This window comes from Episyrphus balteatus, chromosome 1 (assembly GCF_945859705.1).
Source record: "Episyrphus balteatus chromosome 1, idEpiBalt1.1, whole genome shotgun sequence".
NCBI classification, from domain to species: Eukaryota; Metazoa; Arthropoda; class Insecta; order Diptera; family Syrphidae; genus Episyrphus; species Episyrphus balteatus.
The window spans coordinates 19003337-19021743 of record NC_079134.1 but is presented as its reverse complement, the minus strand read 5'-3'; the positions used below and the strand labels follow the sequence as shown (position 1 = coordinate 19021743).

The 18407-nt window shown below is 32.5% G+C and overlaps 1 protein-coding gene and 1 long non-coding RNA gene across 2 annotated transcripts; both read left to right on the top strand.

Annotated features, from left to right (window-relative positions):
- The first annotated feature begins 2285 nt into the window (after positions 1-2285).
- LOC129906306 (uncharacterized) lies at positions 2286-3845 on the top strand. The gene is made up of 5 exons (XR_008770768.1): positions 2286-2631; positions 2695-2863; positions 2923-3402; positions 3467-3563; positions 3632-3845. It is a non-coding gene; the product is annotated as an uncharacterized LOC129906306 (long non-coding RNA).
- A 1648-nt stretch (positions 3846-5493) lies between these two features.
- LOC129906301 (transmembrane protein 87A) lies at positions 5494-12711 on the top strand. The gene is made up of 10 exons (XM_055982001.1): positions 5494-5686; positions 5903-5963; positions 6052-6140; positions 6203-6424; positions 10921-11079; positions 11137-11420; positions 11488-11706; positions 11767-11887; positions 11953-12106; positions 12163-12711. Exons 1-10 carry the CDS (start codon positions 5585-5587, stop codon positions 12384-12386), a joined length of 1635 nt encoding a protein of 544 aa, XP_055837976.1. The 5' UTR covers positions 5494-5584; the 3' UTR covers positions 12387-12711.
- Positions 12712-18407: the final 5696 nt, after the last annotated feature.

Sequence of the window (18407 nt, the reverse complement as noted above, 5' to 3'; positions counted from 1 at the left end):
CTCGATACTGAGTTTTTTCTAATGATCATACCTTCTTTTTTTATACCATGTACTTTGGCAGCTGTCTGTCAAAAATGTTGCTTTTGTTTTTTTTTTTTATTCTAACTCCGAAGTGGGAAGGCCATTACATCCATGTTGGATGCAAACAAAAATTTTCATATGGCCATGGCATCCATGTTGGATTCAAAAAAATAGTTTTTTTTCACAAAAAACCAAAAATGATCTGTATATTCTTAGCTACATTTTAAGACCATGACCATTAACATTAGTTGCGTCGTTCTTGTGTTATAATCGTTTGAAGGTAGCCATATTGAATTTTTTTTTCGATTTTCTTAAAATCAAATGTGAAAACTTTTTTATTTTTATTTCTAATTTTTCGAAAAAACTTTGGTAATTTTATATACATATCTGTTCAACAATCTTATCAGGATCCATTTAAGACTTTTATCTGAAAAGTGCATTGCGTATATCTCGAGATATTAACATTTCAATGCAACCATGTCAAACAAATTTTTGATTATTTTTTTCTATGAGAGTTTTTTTCAAAACTCGTTTTCTCCGCTTTTTTTTTTTTGTTAATATTTTCAGATATTTCTATATGAACACAACAATTAAACTACCTTGGCACTACTGTTTTTATCGAGAGAAAGTAAAATCTGGATAATTATCTGAATTTTTCAAAAATCTATACAGATAAAGTTTTTGTTGTATTTAACACGTAAATTGTTTTGATTTCAAAAATCTCGATGTCGTTTTTTTGCACAAAATCTATATAGATAAACAAAAAAACACACCTAATATTTATTTCCAAACACTTTTGTTTATTATTTATTATTCAAATATTTTTATATTTATATATTTTAAGCACTTAAACACTAAAACGAAATAATAAAACACCGCCATGTGTTTTATTAAAAAATGTTAACACAAATTGAAAAATAAAAAATCAAGAAACGAAAAATATAAAAATTACTTTGTATTGTTTTTGAAACACTTTTTTTTATTTTGTTGTTCATAAAATATTAGGGGTATTCACGATCTGGTGCAACAGGCCTAGTAAAAGTGTAAAATTTTATTTTTTTACAATAGATCGTGAACGCACCTCTTCTTATCTATAGTAAATATTGAATGGAATCCATGATATGATTTATATCAGCTTCACTCTTTTTTTTTTACGGAGTTGTCTTTCCACCGATGCTTCTTCTTTTTTTTTTTAATTTTTTTATAATTTCATTCTTTGTTGTGTTCGGGTTTATTTATTTTCACAAATTACATCAAAAGAAACAAAATAAAAAAGAATAAGAATAAAAAAGATAAACTGTTCATCATGGGCGACACGCGACGGCGAGCTGCCATCTGTCAAAAAAATTTTACACCATTGTATTTTTATTTTGCAATAGGGTTAGGGTATAGCAAAAGTGCAAGACCATTGTAAAATTTCAATCCATATATTTTGTTGTTGTAGTGTTGCAAGATTTTACACTTTTGCACTTTTGCAATGATACTAGACCAGTTGCATCGGATCGTGAATACCCCTATTAATTTATTTAAAGTTTTACACCACTAAAACGATATAATAAAAAAAAAAAAAAACAGAAAAAAAAAGCCACACCGCCATGTTTGTTTACGTTTTGCGAAGTGCGAAAGGGACAAATAAAGAAAAACACATTGACCTACTATATATGGACTGCTAGTCGTTTGACTTTTCCATACAAAAATTGAAAAAAAATTATTTAAGTTCTTTCTAGCTCTACTAGCGGTCAATCAAATCAATTTTTTTCAATTTGTGTATGGAAAAGTCGAACGACTAGCAGTCCATATTATAGTAGGTCAATAGGTGTGTTTTTTATTACCACCGGTCTTAACTGGACAAAAAAAACGCAGTCGGGGTAAGCATGTTAAATACGACAAGACTTTAGCCCCTTGGGCTTAGTTGTTTAGCCCAGAGAATTCTCTGGGCTTAACTTTTTTTTTTTGTCCAGTTAAGCCCGGTGGCAATAAAAAACACACCTAATGTAAAAAAGTTACCATTTTTCATGGAATGCCCCGGTAAATAATAGGTGTGTTTTTTATTACCACCGGTCTTAAGGCTTGGCCACACCGGAGGGTACGCGGTAGCGGTAAGGGTAGCGGCAACGATATTTGTATTAAAAAAATTCCACACCCGAACGTTGATGTGTCAGTTTGGAATTTTTTCCATACAAATACCCGTACCGTTACCTGTACCTCTACCGCGTACCCTCCGGTGTGGCCAAGCCTTTAACTGGACAAAAAAAACGCCTCGGGGCTTAACCTAAAAACTTGGCAGCACTGCGTATTAAATGTTCCGAAATCAGCTGACAAGACAAATATACAGTTGTAAAGGAATTGTCAAACGTCAAACATAAAAATTTACAGAAGAAACAAACTAAAAAAAAAACAAAAAAAATTTCGAAATTCAACAATTGATTAGCAACTTTTATATTTCCATTCGAAACAAAATTATCAGGGCTATTCGTGAATTGTGATACTCGACCGAGAGAAGTCTATACCTTTCAATCAAGTCAACACTTCTAATCCTCTTGTCGCTGATGAGGATGCTCTTATTCAGCGTCGATCCAAAAAACAAATTGGTGGATTCATTTAATCAAAGTAAGTTACATTACATTAGAACTATAATTGATGGTATGTGTCTATACGATTTAGTATTTGCAGAGTTTAACCAGAACCCAAGGGAAGGGTAGTGAACCCCAACAGAGCCATTTGCCTTATTTTCTGGATATACCATTGAGAACAATAAGTATATCAAGTCCGCCACTTGGCGCAGGAGCTGTTGGTGATGCTGATCCATGGAACTCCTCTCCAGCTAGAGCTGCAAAGTCAAGTAAGTCGTATTTTTAGTCTGAACTTTTAAATTCTTTCTAATATTCCTTTCTATTTAAGCTCTTTGTTGAGTTTTATTTAGCAACTTGTGCTCTCTGATCCTTGGTCAGGTACATCGTACATCGTCACCACAAATCGATGCTTGACATGCCAATGTTCCTTAAGCATCTGGTGGTGCTGCTGGTGGTGTTGAAGGATGTCTCACACAATATACTCAATCACCATCTGTAGCTTCTGGTTCCTTCTGACTGCAGAGCAACATCTTTCAAATGATACCATGAATGGCAATTCATCAACCTCACTATATCTGATCCTTGGTTATCGAAAACTTCAGCTATAGGAGCAGCAACTGCTGCATCTCCACCGTCTCTACCATTAGTTCAAAATACCAGACCAGTAGTGGTTCGGGTGATCCTTCGCTGCTTGTATATGTATATGAAGCAAAATCATTAGAAAAATCATCATCAAGATCCTTGGGCACCAAAAGCTCAACCAATCTCTGCTAATAATGGTGATCCATGGAGGAGAACTAGAAATGAGGTATTTTATAATGAGTAGAGTAATAAAATGAATTTATCAACGAATTCAATTAAAACAAATTTAGGCATCGTCAGTGGCAAATGTTTCACCTGATTTGGATGACTGATATAAATACGAATAGAGTGGAGACTACACGACACTTGGCCCAAACATTAACAATTGTATTCAAGATATTTTATGTTTTAAATGCAATCCCTTGGATTACTCAAAATATTAAATTAAAATTTAGCATCACTTTTGGATAAATTGGATCCATTATCAACAAGAAACCATCATTGAAAAAACCGCAATCGTTCTTGGGTCAAAAGTCAGCGTTAGTGAATTTGGACAATTTAGTTAAACCAATTGCGACGAGCAATACAATTGGCAGTGTAGCTTCCAGCGTACAATAAATTTAGTGATACAATTGCACCTAAAAAAATCTAGTGTAACGTCGTCAGTACTGTAAGTATGTTTTTTATTATTGAATGGAAATTCAATACTATCATCTACAGTAAGGGATTTCTTGTAACCTTTATTGACAGTATGTGGTACATTCATAAAATAACCAACTCCACTGGTATTCTGTTTAAGAAGGATCATTTGAATTGCAACCCATGTTGTTCTGAAATATTTATAATTGATTACAGTATACAAAATTTTAAGTATCTAATCTATACATATGTATCATTATGAGTATCATCACCTGGTCGCAAATGTTGTGGCTGTTTTCTATGCTCAGCCGTGTATGTGTAGCATTCATCAAACTGCGTTAAATTGCACAATATGCGGAAGTCTTCGAGTGATAGATTACATTTGTATGCAATTATTTTTGAAGATATCAACAACGGAACTTCGATTTAGAACTCGGTGCAGAACTCACTGACGGAGCTTCACATTGTTGTATGCGACTGTATCCAGATGCATGAGACCCATTTTTTTCATCGTCTCCTCTTTCACCTCCAGACTCATTGTGGGTGTCGTACAGAGAATAAAAGATTAGCGAATCACTCTTTGTGGACCCGTATAGTTTTTCCAGTGTCTTTCTTGTACGATGTTTTTAGAAAGCTACTGCGACATTGGACAGTATTTTTTGCTGTGACCGGCAACAAAAGTACACTAATTGGAAAATTGAAGCTTAAAATGCCAAAATTTTCATTGACACACTGCTTTCTTCATCTAAAAGTGCATTGACCTTATTCTCCTGAAATCAGGTTCCAAACCAGCACATGTTTTCACCGAGATTCAGCTTCTTTGCAACAATAGAGTAAGTAATATAACTCATACCAAGCTCATCTGAGCTGTCTCTGAAAAAATATCAAATGGAAATGGAGGAATCTTAATCCGAAAACTTCTGTTTGATAACACTGTACCTGAATATGGGGGTAAACATACCGCCGAACTTGCTGTCTTTAACTTCCAGTTGGATGCAGACGTAAGCTATTCGTCCAGTTAAGGATGTGTCGACGGTGACTGGATTGTTGCACTCACGAGCGTAGAACTCATGAAGGACAGAGCTATGATTGGTTACATCGTTGTCAGTGTCCCACCAACCAACAACATTCTCATTGCTGCTAACGATTTAGATTCGTGCGAAGCCATGGCGTAGCTAAACACAGCTTCAACTTGGTCATCGTGCGAAGTGAAAAGTTCTCTTATCACTGCTATGTAATTTCAAATTCACAAATCACAATAAAAAAAATCACGAACACAACAAAGATTTTGTTTTCTGTTTAAAAAAATTAAATTTTTTTTTTTAGTTTTTTTTTTTAATTTTAATTTGTCATTTCAAACGTCAGTTTTGACGTTTCTAAACAAATTCTAAACAATTTATGGTTTGGTAGCACTGATTTAAAACTCTTCAAAAAGTTAAGCCCAGAGAAATCTCCGGGCTTAACAGCTAAGCCCAAGGGGCTAAGGTGTTGTTGTATTTAACATGTAAATTCTTAGCCCAGACTGCGTTTTTTTTGTCCAGTTAAGACCGGTGGTAATAAAAAACACACCTAATTTCATCCGATGTTTGACCTGCTTAATAAATCTCTTTAATAATTTTGGCATCACTTAACCACTCCTCTATTTATCTCTTTCTCTCTCGAAACATATTTCCTCACAACTGTCAAACTAAAAATTGTGTGGTTGTTGAGTTGAGAAGAGAAGAAAAAAAAAATATTCAACGAAGTTAAGAAATTTTTTGTTAAACAAAATGCCCAAGTGGAAAATTATTCAATTTCTTATAATTTCATCAATTTTATGCTATGTAAATGGCAAATCTGAACAAGGAAAATCTGATATTGTTTTAACACCTGTAAGTTTGAATTCCTTAAATCCTCAAATTTCCTTAAATTGCATTCTTTAAATTGTATGCGCAGATCTTTTGCCATAGCCATTTAACACAAAAAAATTTTCACCCGAATTTTAAGCATTCTTATCGATTCCAAGTCATCAAATTCTTATCATTAATTTAGTTGTTTTTTATCAGATAGAAATGATATTAATCGAAGTTTTATGTTTCCTATTTTAGCAATCCAATGTCGCCAAAGTTGAGAAGACACTATTCGCCGGCTCGAAAATTTTCTTACAAAGTAAATTGTTTTTTTTTTTTTTTTGTTTTTATTTCTATGGAGATTTGTTTTATTAACTTTTATCTGCCTTCCCTTCTTTCCCCTTCAGTTACCTGTGACTCAAAAGATCCCGATGCTGAAGTCACAATTTTCTGGACTCTGTCGGAGCATTTGTGTCTCCTTGATGAATTGAATTCTGTAAGTTTTTGTAGAGAATTTGATTTATTGACAAATAAATAACCTTCTTTTCGATTAAACAGTATGAGCAAAGACAATATCGACTGGCTTTGCAAAATGAAACAATGCAAATTCGATCCGAGCCAACAACGCAACCTTGTCAATCTGGTGGACATATTATTTTGCCAGAATTCCGTTTTGCTTCGGAGGCATCGTCGTCAATTGGCAGTGCAGTAGCACCACAGGAAGAGAAAACCACGATGGCTACTGTGAAGAAAAACAAACCAACACAACAGATTGGAGCCGTGAGTTGTTTTTTGTTATTTTTTTTTGTTTGTTTAATTTTCAATGAAGTAGGTATGTTGAATCATTAGAATAGTTAATAATCATTTGGTTATAAGAATAGAATGAATTTTTGTTTGTATAAGAACATATTTATTGTGTTTATGTAGGTGCGCAACATATGTTAGCGATGAGCGCACAGCGCATTAGTAATTGTTTGAAGTTAAGTCGTCACCTTTTCTTTTGTTATAAGCAATTATATAGCACAATCTTGATAAAGTTAGACAACTGATAGCAAATATTTCAATTAACGTCAGATAGTAGGTAGGTATGTATATTTATTTGCTTTTTTTCGAAAACATAAGTACGTTGCATATAAAAAATGAAAAGCTTAAGCAGCCTAGAGCAATAACCCAATGAGTGCCAGAATATACCTTTTTGATACTGTCACTCTCTTCACTTATAAGTGACATCGAATACAATTTTTGAGTCATACGATGTGCTCTTCCGATTAGGATGTTTGAAACCAATCGTTTTGCCAAACCACTAAAACTGGTAATGCTATAAGAATAGGGTAAGTAATAGGGTGGGTCACTTTTGTGTGGGCGAAAAAAAGTACTCTAATTTTGCAATGCAATAGTGGTCAAAAGTTGTATTAAAGTCTAAGGTTTATTAATATGGTGTTCAATTTCAACAAATATAAGCTTAAAAGTTTTTTTTTGAATTATCTTTCACGAAAAAGCCTAAAGCGCCAGTTCAAGTGATCCAGGAAAATGTATCACAAAAAAAAAAAAAAAACAAACTGAAATTGAATATTTTTTCCTGATGCTCGTTTATAGCGATCAGGAAAACTTATGTCAGTTAAAACACAAAATCTACCTACTCTCTTCTTTTCCTGATTGAAATACACACGAAAAAAATGTTCGTACGCAGTGGAACAGGAAAAATTTGAAATACTTCAGGGGAACGATTTGTTTCATTTTGGTTCAAATGTCAATCAGCTAGCACGAAAAATGAATTTGCATCAGGAAAACAAATAAATACAATTTAAACAAAAAATAATTGTTCCATTGTAAATTTTCTTTTCGAAAAAAATTCTTTGAGTCATTTATAATCGATTGGTATAGCATTTGTGTTTCAAATCGAACTAAAACATCACAAAATATCTGTTTGAAAATTTTTCTGATTCATTTTCTAGATCGCTATAACCGGCCCTCAAAAGTATTTTTTTTTAATCCAAACGGAGCAATTAAAAAAAACATACATATATTTCAAAAGGGATCGGGTCAAAATTCTGGCTTCAAAATTCTGCTTTTTTAACGAAAATTCTGTTTTTCAAAATTCTGCTTTTTTTCTATTCTGGTTTTCAAAGTTCTGCTTTTTAAAATTCTGCTTTTCAAAATTCTGCCAGCATTATTCTTGAACAAAAAAATTCTGCCAATTCTGTTTTTTTTTTTTTATAGCATATGCGCTGACTAAAGAAAAATACACCTCATTAATGTAATTTAACATTGGTACTTTCCTAAATTTTTTTGTTTGAGTGTCGCAAATATTTTTTAAAATAACTTATTGGAACCTATCGGTTGTTTGATACAAAATATTCCTTTTAAAAAATTTTGAATTATTTTCGGAAATGTTTAGTATTAAAAACCTTTTCCTAATTTTTTCAAATAAGCAGATAATTTTTCAAGAAGATGATTTTACAGAATTCTGCAAAAAATAAAAAACGGTTTGGAAAATGTTAAAAAGCGCGCGCTTTTTAACATTTTCTAAACCGTTTTTTAATTTTTTGCAGAATTTTGAAAAACAGAATTATGAAAAGCAGAATTTTGAAAAACAGAATTTTGAAATTTTGAAAAGCAGAATTTTGAAAGCAGAATTTTGTAAAGCAGAATTTTGAAAGCAGAATTTTGACAAAAGAATTTTGACCCCGGCAGAATTTTGACCCCAACCCATTTCAAAAATCTCTAAAAATCCAAATTTCTTCGATTTCTTTCTATGTATATTTTGAGCGAGCCAAAGATATTAATAAAAATGAAAATTGTAAACGCAGAGTTTAATTTTGATAAGCAATGCAATTTTTATTAGCTATTACAATGAAAATTCCGTATTTGAGCACTTTGACACAGTAATTACTCTTCGTTATCCGCCCTAATTTGGAATCATTTGCGTAATTGATTTTTCAGAAGATATGTAGTTCAACTCCATGACTACCTCGAAGTTGCTGCTATCAACAAAGCTATGATTTTTTGTGCATGTAACATGTAAAAGAAAAATGATGCAAAGTTACATCTCTTTTCTGAAACCTTTTGCGTGTTTGAAACAGTTGAAAAGATTGTGTATCCAGTTTTACATTAAAGCCTTTTAGGAATGGTTATAAATAAACAGTTATTTTTAGCAGTTCGATTCTCCAACAAATTGATAAATCTTAAACTCCTGATAAAGTCGAGAAAGAACAGATAAATGTTGAGAAAGAAAGAGCGACTATTTTTCTCAAATTTTACATCTTTGATATCACTCCATTTATATTTAAAAAATTTAACTTCTGTGAAATGATCTGAAAGACTTAAATCGCGAATAAGTGCCACTGAATTTTACAAAATACCTATTTTGTGGAGTTTTTGCAAAAGTACGAGGGTGGTCCCAAAAGTACCCGACCTAATAAAGAAAACGAGCAACAATTGGGAAAAATTATCTTTGTCTCTCTACATAGTCTTATTTTAGCTGGATACACCTTTCCCAGCGATGTTTAATAGCTTCGATACCCTTTTTATAGTGAAAATCGTCGAGCTCCTCAAAAAAGCCGTCTCACCTCTTCATTTTTCGCAAATTTCTTACCACCGACCCATTTTTTCAAGTTTGGAAACAGAAAATAATTCGAGGGGCCAAAATCTGGTGAATATGATGCCTGATGAAGCAATTGGAACATTAACAACTTCGCCAAGAACTCGATTGCAAGATCCTCACGACGCTGTTTTTGTTCGATTTTGAGAAATCGCGGCAACCATCTTGCGCACAGCTTTATCATGTCCAAATTTTCAGTCAATATGCGATGTACGGCACTTTTTGAAATGCCTACCATGTCTGATCTCTCGCGCACTTTCAGTCCACTGTCACCCAATGCCATTTTGTGGATTTTTTCACCATTTCTGGCGTGGTCACCTCATTTGGTCGACCACTGCGGTATTCGTCTTGGGAGCTCGTACGACCTCGTTTAAACTCTGCCACCCATATTTTACTGTTGTAAACTAAGGAGCAGACTCCCCCAGAACAGAATCTAGTTCCGCGTTGATGTTGTTTGGACTGAGGCCTTTCAAATGAAAGTATTGGTTCACCAAATTTTTCAATTTTTGCAAATTTACTGAGGGGGTTCACTATTAATCGCTGCCAAACAAGTACTGAACAACGTAGGGTCGTCAAACTTTAAACTTAAGCTTTCTAAAGTTGGAACTCTCTACCATAGTCATTCTTTCAAACAAAAAGCGCCATATGTTTGTCAGGTCGGGTACTTCTGGGACTGCCCTCGTATTTACAAAAGTCTGGCCAGAGTTTAATAAGAGAAAGTTTCCTGTTTGAATTTTGTTGTATTTATTGTCCCAGAATCCTAAACTCAAATTAAGGCTATCAAGAATCAAGATTACTGGAAAGTTTATTAGCTTAGAACGAAAAATTGCAATTTGAACTCAACAAAACAGGGTTTTTTCAGAACAAAAATAAACACATTTACTCGAATAACAGATATTTTGTTGTTTGTTTATTTTATGAACAAACGTCTCTATTATTATTTGTTATTTTACCCTAAAAAACCTTGTTTTGATTTTATATGTTATGAAACGATATATTTTCGTCACGACCGACGTTTCATTCATGTCCATGAACATCATCAGGTGTTGACAAAAGAATCTTAATTAACATTAATAAATAGGTTACAAATCTGTTGTCTTACATCAAAAACCAATAGTAAACTTACACTTGTTACATTTATATTGCACTCTTAAGTAAAAATAACAAAATCAATAATTATAAATGAGAAATAAGTCTGAAAATAAAGTTCGCAGCTGAAGCGAAACGAAAAATTTTGAAGTCTCCAAAGTCAACAGCTAACATATAAAAGAAAAAATAACACTGGGTATTATATGTAGCAAAGTAGAAATAATAAAAATACAAATCAAAAAATTCAAGAAAAAACATCCGAAAATAACTTTTAAAGCAAAAACAAAACAAATTTAATTTCGTTCAACATTTCGTTAGTGAAATTTTGTATGGAAAATTTTGTTTCGCTTCAGCTGCGTACTAGGCTTTAAGAGCGAAAAAATTACATAATGTTAGCACTGAAAGAACATGATTGGAATATAGAAATATACTCGTTTTGAACGAGGAGATTTGTTTTTCCCTATTAATTTAATATATTTTTTTTTTTTATAAATTAGATTGTTTGTCAATTGCATTTTTTGTTTTAACTATTTTGTACTGAAAAAAGTACTTAAAAAGAATTAATTTTGTAATTTTTATTTTCCAGAAAGCCGATAATCCTGTATTTACTATCACAAAAGATGGTATCTATGAATTCGCGCTTACAATTGAACCAGTAAAAAATGTTGACTTTGCGGCACCAGTACACATTGAACTTCCAGGACCCCAAGGATATCTGTCAGCCATTGAATGGCCTCTTTTACCAGTAAGATTTTTAAATTAAATACAAAATTCAAATGTATAAAATTAAAATTACCAACAGTTTTATGGAACAATGTGTCTAGTTTATGTCGTCTACGGCATCAGCTGGCTCATTGTATCATTCTTACAATGGCGTGATCTCCTACGAATTCAATTCTGGATTGGTGGTGTCATACTCTTGGGAATGATGGAAAAAGCTGTATTCTATGCTGAATATCAATCTGTTAATTCGACGGGTATATCAGTTCAAGGTGCCGAATTAGCAGCTGAAATTGTATCATGTGCAAAACGTACACTAGCTAGAATGTTGGTTATTATTATGTCGCTTGGTTTTGGAATTGTTAAGTAAGTTGAAGAATCAATCAATCTTAAAGACATGGATGAAAAAATAGTTATATTTTTTGTATTTTAGACCACGATTAGGACCAATGCTCCATCGTGTTGTTGGTACTGGTGCTCTCTATTTCATTTTGGCTTGTGTTGAAAGTTATCTTCGAGTAATGCGCACAAAGAACGATCAAAGACATGAACTTTTAGTTGCAAGTATACCATTGGCGGTATTGGATTCTGGAATTTGTTGGTGGATCTTTACATCACTTGTACAAACAACAAGAACATTGCGATTAAGAAGGTTTGTTAAAAAATTTAAAGAAAATGTAATTTAATCGAATTGTTCACATTTTTTTTCCAGAAACATGGTGAAGCTCTCTCTGTATAGACATTTTACCAACACTTTGATCTTCTCGGTGATAGCATCGGTCATCTTCATGTTGTATTCAATCCGGATACGCAGGACAGAAAATTGTTCTCCAGTAAGAATATTGCATCTAAATTCGTTTGACTGATCCTTTTATGGGTTTTTTTTTATTGCTTTTAGGGTTGGCGAGAAATTTGGGTGGATTTTGCCTTTTGGCATGTCCTCTTCTCAGTGCTTCTTCTTGTGATTATGATTTTGTGGAGGCCCACAAATAATAATCAAAGATATGCCTTTACTCCACTTCTGGACAATCCAGAAGATGAAGATGATGATGGTAAGATTTAAAACAATTTTAATTGCTTTCATTTATTAACATTTCTTTTCTTGTAGAAGAAGAAGACCAATTTGTGGCGGATGCATATGGCGTGAAAATGCGAGGTGCCCATGCCAATGGACCAAAGGCTTTGTCTCCAAAAGCAACGACAACCGAAGAAGATGACCTGCGATGGGTAGAAGAAAATATCCCATCATCGATGTCCGAACCTGCGCTGCCAGTCCTTGACTCAGACGAAGAAATCATCAATACTAAATTCGAAGTTTCCAAAATGCAATAAAAAAAAGCACACAATTGGCGAAATCATAATTGAGTATTTTCTGAACCTGAGCCAGAGACTTGCGTTTTGTGTTTATTTTCTTTTTTTTTAATTTAATTTTCAACAGTTTAATTTTTTATATATAAGAAATAAGATTGTAGAAATAAGCATAACTAATAAATATGACTATAAAATACTTAATTCAATATTTAATCTAGTTAGCATATTACCAAGCGTTGATAGTTTTATATAAAAACAATAATTCTTTGAAAACAAAATTATTAATTTTTTGTTTTTGAATCGAAATAAATTATTAAATTTAATTTTTTTATAAATTATATTTTTTTATGAGCACTTCCATAGCTTATATAGTATTATTGTATAAGGTAAATATGTGAGGTTTTAAACATAATTGTTCATTTCAACGCTTCTTAATCCTTAAATGCACACAGTTTAAATTTTTTCTATTCTATAATTTTTTGTATGTTCCTATTCCGTGTTGGTGAAAAATCAAAATATTATACGAATTTAAATTCGTAGCTTAAAAACATAAAAAATATAATTATTTCATCAATATAAACCAATCTTGTAGATAATTCTTTATTTAATACCAATACAGAAAAAAAAAAACAAAAAAAAAGTATTCTATTTGTTATGTCAACGGATATGAAAAAAAAATCAAATATTTATGTAAATGTAAATAAATGTAGGTATTAATATTATTACCATTTAATATAACACAAAAGTCATCTTTGAAGTGATTTGTAATGAAAAGTATGTTTTTTTTTTTACTACGAAAAAATAAAAAAAAAAATAGAAATTAGTGTATAGTGTAAAAGTACACGTGGTAAACCAATGAAGGGAAAACTTATAAATTGAAAAACAAAAATAATAAGATGAAAATGAAATCTTGTAATGTTTGTGTAAAGAAATCATTTTTTTGTTTGTGAATAAAAAAAACGTATAATATATTTTATCAATAGGGAATATGTTTATTGGTTTTTTTTTTCTTCATAAGGTCTTAGAAGATAGCTATTAGTCAACTGCCGCACTATCGCCTTGTGGCCCTATCGCATGTAGAGAAAACATTGATGTTGTTTCTCGAATGCGATGAGATGAGCGTGTAAGTATGTTAATACGGGTTAGAATTATGGGTGCTTTCATAAATGCATGGTTGCGCAAGCCTGACGAATGCATAGCTTTCATTAATGCAAATGACAAATGTCAGGTGTTCATAAATGTAAAACGCAAATATTTACAGCGCAAATGTGCAAATGAAAAAATTCCCATGCGCAATGAATTTAAACATGAAAAAAGAAGGAACATGACGTAAAAATTATACAGCTTTCCTTTATTTCTCAATTCTATCAAAATTTTGAATGGAAATTCAAAATTCAAGTCAAAATAACAAAAATAGCGGCAAATTTCTTGCATATAATAAATTTGTAAACATTTGGAGAAATGTTTAAAAAAATTATTTTTTTCTTAAAGGGTGGAATTGGTTTATTTTGGAGAAGAGGCTGAATTGAAACTTCAAACTTTTGACAAAAGACCCAATTCAGAAAAATAGTTCATAAATTCAAAGTAAAATACATGCGCAAATGGTTTTTCTGACATTGGTCTGATCGCAAATGACCGCATGTAAACAAAGCAACCATGCAATTATGAAAGCACCCTATCATTCGCAGCATCAGACAATATTTTTTCACCAATGTTGTTAACACTTTTTTTTTCAAAGCAATCAATTTGGTAACCGGTTCAAAGTATTAAAAAACTTTATGAAACTATTTTTAATTTAGAAACTTAAATTTTCGATTTTAACAAATTTCTCCTATTGAAAATTGTGCTGCTATTTTAAATATCTAAACAAAGTGTTACACATATGCCACAGTGACCCCTTTCGATAATTGTTTATTTATTAGTGGAATACCGAACAACATTACCGATATTACCGACGTGAGTTTGGATTCCCTCCGATGAATAGCAGAATGGTAACACTGGTCAACAAAATTAAATTTTTTTTTTGTTACAGAAACCAAGGTATACTTTTCTATAGGATTCGTAGGTGCTGAGCTCGAATCCGAAGTCAAATAAATTCTATCACATCACGTTTTTGAGATAATCCCGTTAGAAAATCGAAAATACCGCTTTTTACTAGTTTTCGAGCTTATTTCTTAGCGTTTGGTCATTTGTTATAAATAAATTAGTAACGGTTTCTAAAAGAACTAAATCTTGTCTTTCTAAATCCGTTCAAATCTTTTAAATATCTCATTTCTTCTTCGAGATATCTTAAGTTGAAATCAACGTATTTGGTATATCTCATGTTTCTTTGCATTTAATAGCAAATCTCGAAAAGTTCTTTGCCAATCGCTTTCAAATTTTGACACGAGTGAATAAAATTAGGAAAAATTTAAAATTTGATATTTGTAAGGAATTTCATAAGCAGTAGTGTAAACAAAATTAAATCTGTTTTTATAATTAATTAAACACCGTTCTAATTGATCTTTTCACAAAAACAAGTATGCCATTTGATTTCTTGAATAAAAAGTTATTTTTAGAAAAAAAACCGAAAATCGTTTGATTTATATATAGGTACAAAATAATTTTTTTATACATAGGTATATAAAAATTTTCTAACATTTTTCAAAAAAAAGTTGGTATGCTTTTTTTAAGATATTATTTTTAAAATATTATTAAACACATAAAAAACAAAATTTCGATAAATTTCAAAGAATTGATTTTTCAACAAGCAATTTTGAAATATTTTTAAAAAATCCAAAAATGTGTTCTTTGAAAAGTTTTAAAAATTTATATTTAACTTATGTTTAAACGTTTCTGTATAAATTTTTTTGTCGAAATCTGCTGTCGTTTACGAGAAATTCAAAAATAAAAAAAGTTAATATTTTTTTTATTATGGATAACATTACCTATGTTTATATTGAACGAAAAATATAAAATCTTTTTACCAGGCCTATCAGCAATTGCTCAAAAAAACATTCACATCCCCATCGTCTTCAATACGTCTAAGAACAACGTAGAAGGTAAGCTCCATGTTGTTTACAACATTTTATGGCGGAAAGGGCTCGATATGGTAATGCTTGTATTATAAAAATAAAGCGAGCTTGCTCGTTAGAGTAAGATCTTGTTTTAAGAAGTAATTTCTGTAAAGACCAATTCGTGTAGGTTGTAGGACCTTTAAAAAAAAAAAAAACTATAAAAGATTCATTCATTTTGCGAACCGAGAAAAAATAAGCATTTTAAACCGCGATATTTTCTAAACGTTTGGCCGTTAGAAAAAAAGTTGAGAAATTTCAAAACCTACAAATCTTGCATATCTATAATTTTTTTTTATAGCATTACTCGTTTAAAAGTTCTGTATATATGAAAAACCAACATTTTGGACTTATTTTGTACACTTGGGGTTTTTGGGGGATTTTTCAAATTTTACTTTAATCGATATATCAATGCTCTGTAACAATTTTCAGGTCTATGCAAATTATATAATTCTGGGTTTCCACTTTTTTATGGCCATTTTGTCTGGACTGTAGCAAAAATAAATGTTGGTATACATCAAAGCTTAATTATTCCTCCATCCATCTAAATGATCTAATTTCTGAAACTTCTCACTTGTTGATGACAGTTCATCTTTTTGATTCACAGCCACGTTCTTCGAATATGAAACTCCAACTTCTTGATACCTTTAAAAGCTCATTAAATTTAAATCTCGACAGTATTATCCAATGAGGAGAAAAAATTCGTGAAATTTAAAGAAAGTAGAATGTAAGTATGTATACTTCTCCTGAATCCTGAAAAATTTACAAATAGTCTATTAATACTATAGTTCTAGAGGGTTCATTTTATAGAAAAAAAAAATAAATAATTGTTTTAATTTAAAAACACCCTCCCCATAACCTTTTTGAATTGTTTTTATGTTCTAACCTAATATCATTCAATAATACCTGTAAAACCTAATGAACCCCGTTTTATAATAAGGTTTCCTATCGACCATAGCATAAAGCAATTGAGAAACCTTAACCATTTTCAATGGAAAAGAAAATAATTTTCTAAAGCCTCTATATCTTGTGTGCGTTTATTGCAATTTGTTTCGGGTAGTTTACTCATCCACCAATCCTTTCACCTTATTCCATCCTAATTTTCAACGAATACCTACCATATTCATGGAGAGAACACGTTTCCACATCAACATTATATTTATTTACATACAATTCTTAACTACCTACATAATTTGCCTGGTTACTATCTAATATCCTTATATGCTTGAATGCGAGACCTATATTTGCTTTCGCCTTCGATCTAGTACCAGCTATCGACCAGTAATTGACATTTCCCTCAATTATCGTTAATCTCTACGAAAACTCCACTTAGCAAAACGATACTCAATTGCCATTGTAAATCTATTATCTAACACCACAGCAACCGAGTCCTGCGTTCTATATCTGAAAGTAGGTTGGTGTACTAAGTTCACGTTCTCCAAAACATCTCTAGAGGAATATAGAATACACACCAACCTTAAACGCCATCCATATACCAGGACCAGAGGAGCAGTGAAGAAATAAAATTCAACGCTCTGTAAACGAGCTAAACCACACCTACACCTCCTTAAAAAAATTTCCTCAAAAAAGAAGGATCTCTGTTGAAGAAAAATGAACACGAAAATACACCTTGAAAAATAATGCCCATCTTGGGGGCTTCCCATTCCTCTATCCTTTTACACATCCTCCTCGCCATATTGCCATCGAGAATCGACGACTCCCATCGACAAAAAAAAAATGCTGCGGGGATTGTTATTGCCAATTTGATATTCATAAGCGGGGCAATTTTCCCATTCCCCCATTGAATATATGTATGCAATAAAATTATCCATTTAAGAAGCGATATGGCATGGAGATAAGGATGGAAGGTACTTATATATGTAAGGTACCGAATTTCAAAACCGTTATCCAGAATCACTTTAGAAGAAGTCGAAGAAGAGGAAGAAAAAAAAAAAGGATTTGAAGTGCTTACAACGTGGCACGCTTAAGGTAATGGTTAATATTGGAGAGTAGGGGGCTTGAGATGTTAGAAAGAGATAAAGTTAGGTAAAGGCGATGATAAGGATGAGGAATATTTAAGATATCGATTTCGAAATATAAAGTTATGTTTTTTAAGTGGAAAAGCCACAAAACGCACAAATAGGCCAGTAGAACGAAGATGGAGCCCCTCCAACTCATATAAGAGCATTGGCATACTCTTTCTTTTCTTTTGTTATCAAAATGGCGGCGGCGACGACGGTGGTGGCCAGCCCCGGCTTTACCAGAAAACATCATCCATATACCGCACTCTGTTCGCTCCATTTTATAGCCCCCACCATTGCATAGCAGTGAAACCAGTGAAAGCATCAGAATCAGCTTCAGCAGCGAACAAACATAGAACTTTCAAGGTTTCCATGAATTTAAATGAAGCTATTATGGTTAGGTAGGTCATAGCCAGAGACCAAAGGAGATGGGTTCAGAGAGAGGGAGAGTAGAAGAGGTAGTTACCAACACTCTTCAAGAGTTGGTTGGTTTCGGTCGGTCTTTTGGGTCAAAATCGTAGTTCTCACTCTATTGGCGGTGTTTTGCTGGCAGAGAACATAGCATTAAGTCAAAATTAGGTCATTAAATTGTTTGGGCATCTGCACAAAAGGCATCATGATTGCACCATAGTGAGACAGAAAGAGAGAAAGAGAGTTTTTAAAGCGCGTCAAGGCACCACATACGGTTGGAGTCAAATGCATGTATGTTTGGTACAATTTAAAGCACTTTTGAATGCATGCATGTAGCGGTGGTGGTGCCATATGGGGATAGTAGAGTCGTCCGTCGTCATCGTCGTTTCTATTTAAGACGAGGAGATATAGGGGCGGATTAGTGGTCGTGATGTTGATGAAAAGTCATTTGGCGTATTATCAATGAGTTCGGAGAAGTAGAAGTGCTTCAGTTTTACTCAGTTTTAACTGTCCTCTCCTCTCTATGAAAAGAGAGGCGGACTTGACTAGTTTAGAAT

Excerpts from the sequence above, each read along its gene's own strand:
- LOC129906301 (XM_055982001.1), top strand. The coding sequence starts at position 5,585 with ATGCCCAAGTGGAAAATTATTCAATTTCTTATAATTTCATCAATTTTA. Across the intron at positions 11,080-11,136 it reads TTGAATGGCCTCTTTTACCA|TTTTATGGAACAATGTGTCT; the intron begins GTAAGATTTTTA and ends AATTACCAACAG. Across the intron at positions 11,421-11,487 it reads CTTGGTTTTGGAATTGTTAA|ACCACGATTAGGACCAATGC; the intron begins GTAAGTTGAAGA and ends TTTGTATTTTAG.